Source organism: Fringilla coelebs (assembly GCF_963513975.1).
Source record: "Fringilla coelebs genome assembly, chromosome: 39".
NCBI lineage: Eukaryota > Metazoa > Chordata > Aves > Passeriformes > Fringillidae > Fringilla > Fringilla coelebs.
The window spans coordinates 224,519-225,798 of record NC_140065.1 but is presented as its reverse complement, the minus strand read 5'-3'; the positions used below and the strand labels follow the sequence as shown (position 1 = coordinate 225,798).

Below are 1,280 nucleotides of genomic sequence, written 5' to 3'. Positions count from 1 at the left end.
TTCCCCAAATTTCCAATTCCTACCCCAAATTTCCAATTCCTACCCCAAATCCCCAATTCCTACCCCAAATCTCCCATTCCTACCCCAAATCTCCAATTCCTACCCCAAATCTCCCGTTTCACCCCCAATTTTTACCCAAATCTCCAATTTCTCCCCCCAGATCTCCCCCCCCTCCCCACCCCCACAATAATTTGATTTTCCCCCGTTTTTTCTCCTCCCCCTCCGAGGCCTCACGGAAGCCATAAGCGGGGGGTGTTTTTTGGGGTGGGTTTGGGGTTTTTTGGGTGTTTTTGGGGGTCTCAGGGCAGGGGGGGCCCGTTGACGCCGGGGTGGTAGAAGGCACAGTTGTTCTCGTACCTGCAGCTGCCCTTGAGCATGAAGTGGCGGCACACGGCGCGGCTCGACATGTCTGGGGGAGACAAAAGGGGGGGGGGCGCGTCAGGCGCCGGCCCCCGGCCCCAAAACGGCCCCAAAACGGCCCAAAACGGCCCCAAAAACGGCCCCAAAAGCGGCCCGGGGCCACCCCGGCACCGGGGGGATGGGGGGCGGTGGGAGGGAGGGGAGGAAAGGGTTAAAAAGGTTTGGGGGTTTGGGGGGGGTAAAGAGTGACCCCGTGCGGCCTCAAAAGGGCCCCAAAATTGTCCAAAACGGCCCCAAAATGGCCCGCCCCAAAATGGCTCCGGGAGGGGCTGAAAATGGCGGCGGGGTGAGGACGGTGGGGGACACAATTTTGGAGGAATTTCGGAGGTTTGAGGAGGATTTTGGGGGTTAAAGGGGAAGAGGGTGAACCCCTGAGCCCAAAACGGCCCCAAAATGTTTCCAAACAGCCCCAAAAAGGCCCAAAACGGCCCCAAAACGGCTCCAGGTCAGCCTCAAAATGGCCCCAAAATGGCGGCGGGTGTGTGAGGGAGAGGAGGGCGGGGAAACAAATTTTGGGGGATTTAAAGAGGATTTTGGGGTTTAAAGGGGAAGGAGGGTGAACCTCTGAGCCCGAAATAGCCAAAAATGGCCCAAAATTGCCCCAAAATGATGGAAAATGGCCCCAAAATGGCTCCAGGATGGCCTCAAAATGGGCCCAAAATGGCGTCGGGTCTGTGAGGGAGAGGACACAAATTTTGGGGGGTTTAAAGAGGATTTTGGGGGGTTTAAAGAGGATTTTGGGGTTTAAAGGGGAAGGGGGTGAACCCCTGACCCCTAAACAGCCAAAAATGTTTCCAAGGGCCCCAAAAAGGCCCAAAACGGCCCCCAAAACGGCTCCAGGTCGGGCCTCAAAATGGGCC

The 1,280-nt window shown here is 56.9% G+C and overlaps 1 protein-coding gene across 1 annotated transcript in view; it reads left to right on the top strand.

Moving 5' to 3' along the window:
• Positions 1-405: 405 nt before the first annotated feature.
• The window catches only part of LOC311164863 (carnitine O-acetyltransferase-like), a gene marked incomplete at both ends in the record, with an annotated part of 15,200 nt that continues 14,325 nt past the window's right edge, over positions 406-1,280 (top strand). The window contains 1 exon segment of the mRNA XM_084224498.1: positions 406-548. Within this exon segment, the coding sequence (XP_084080624.1) occupies positions 406-548 (143 nt within the window).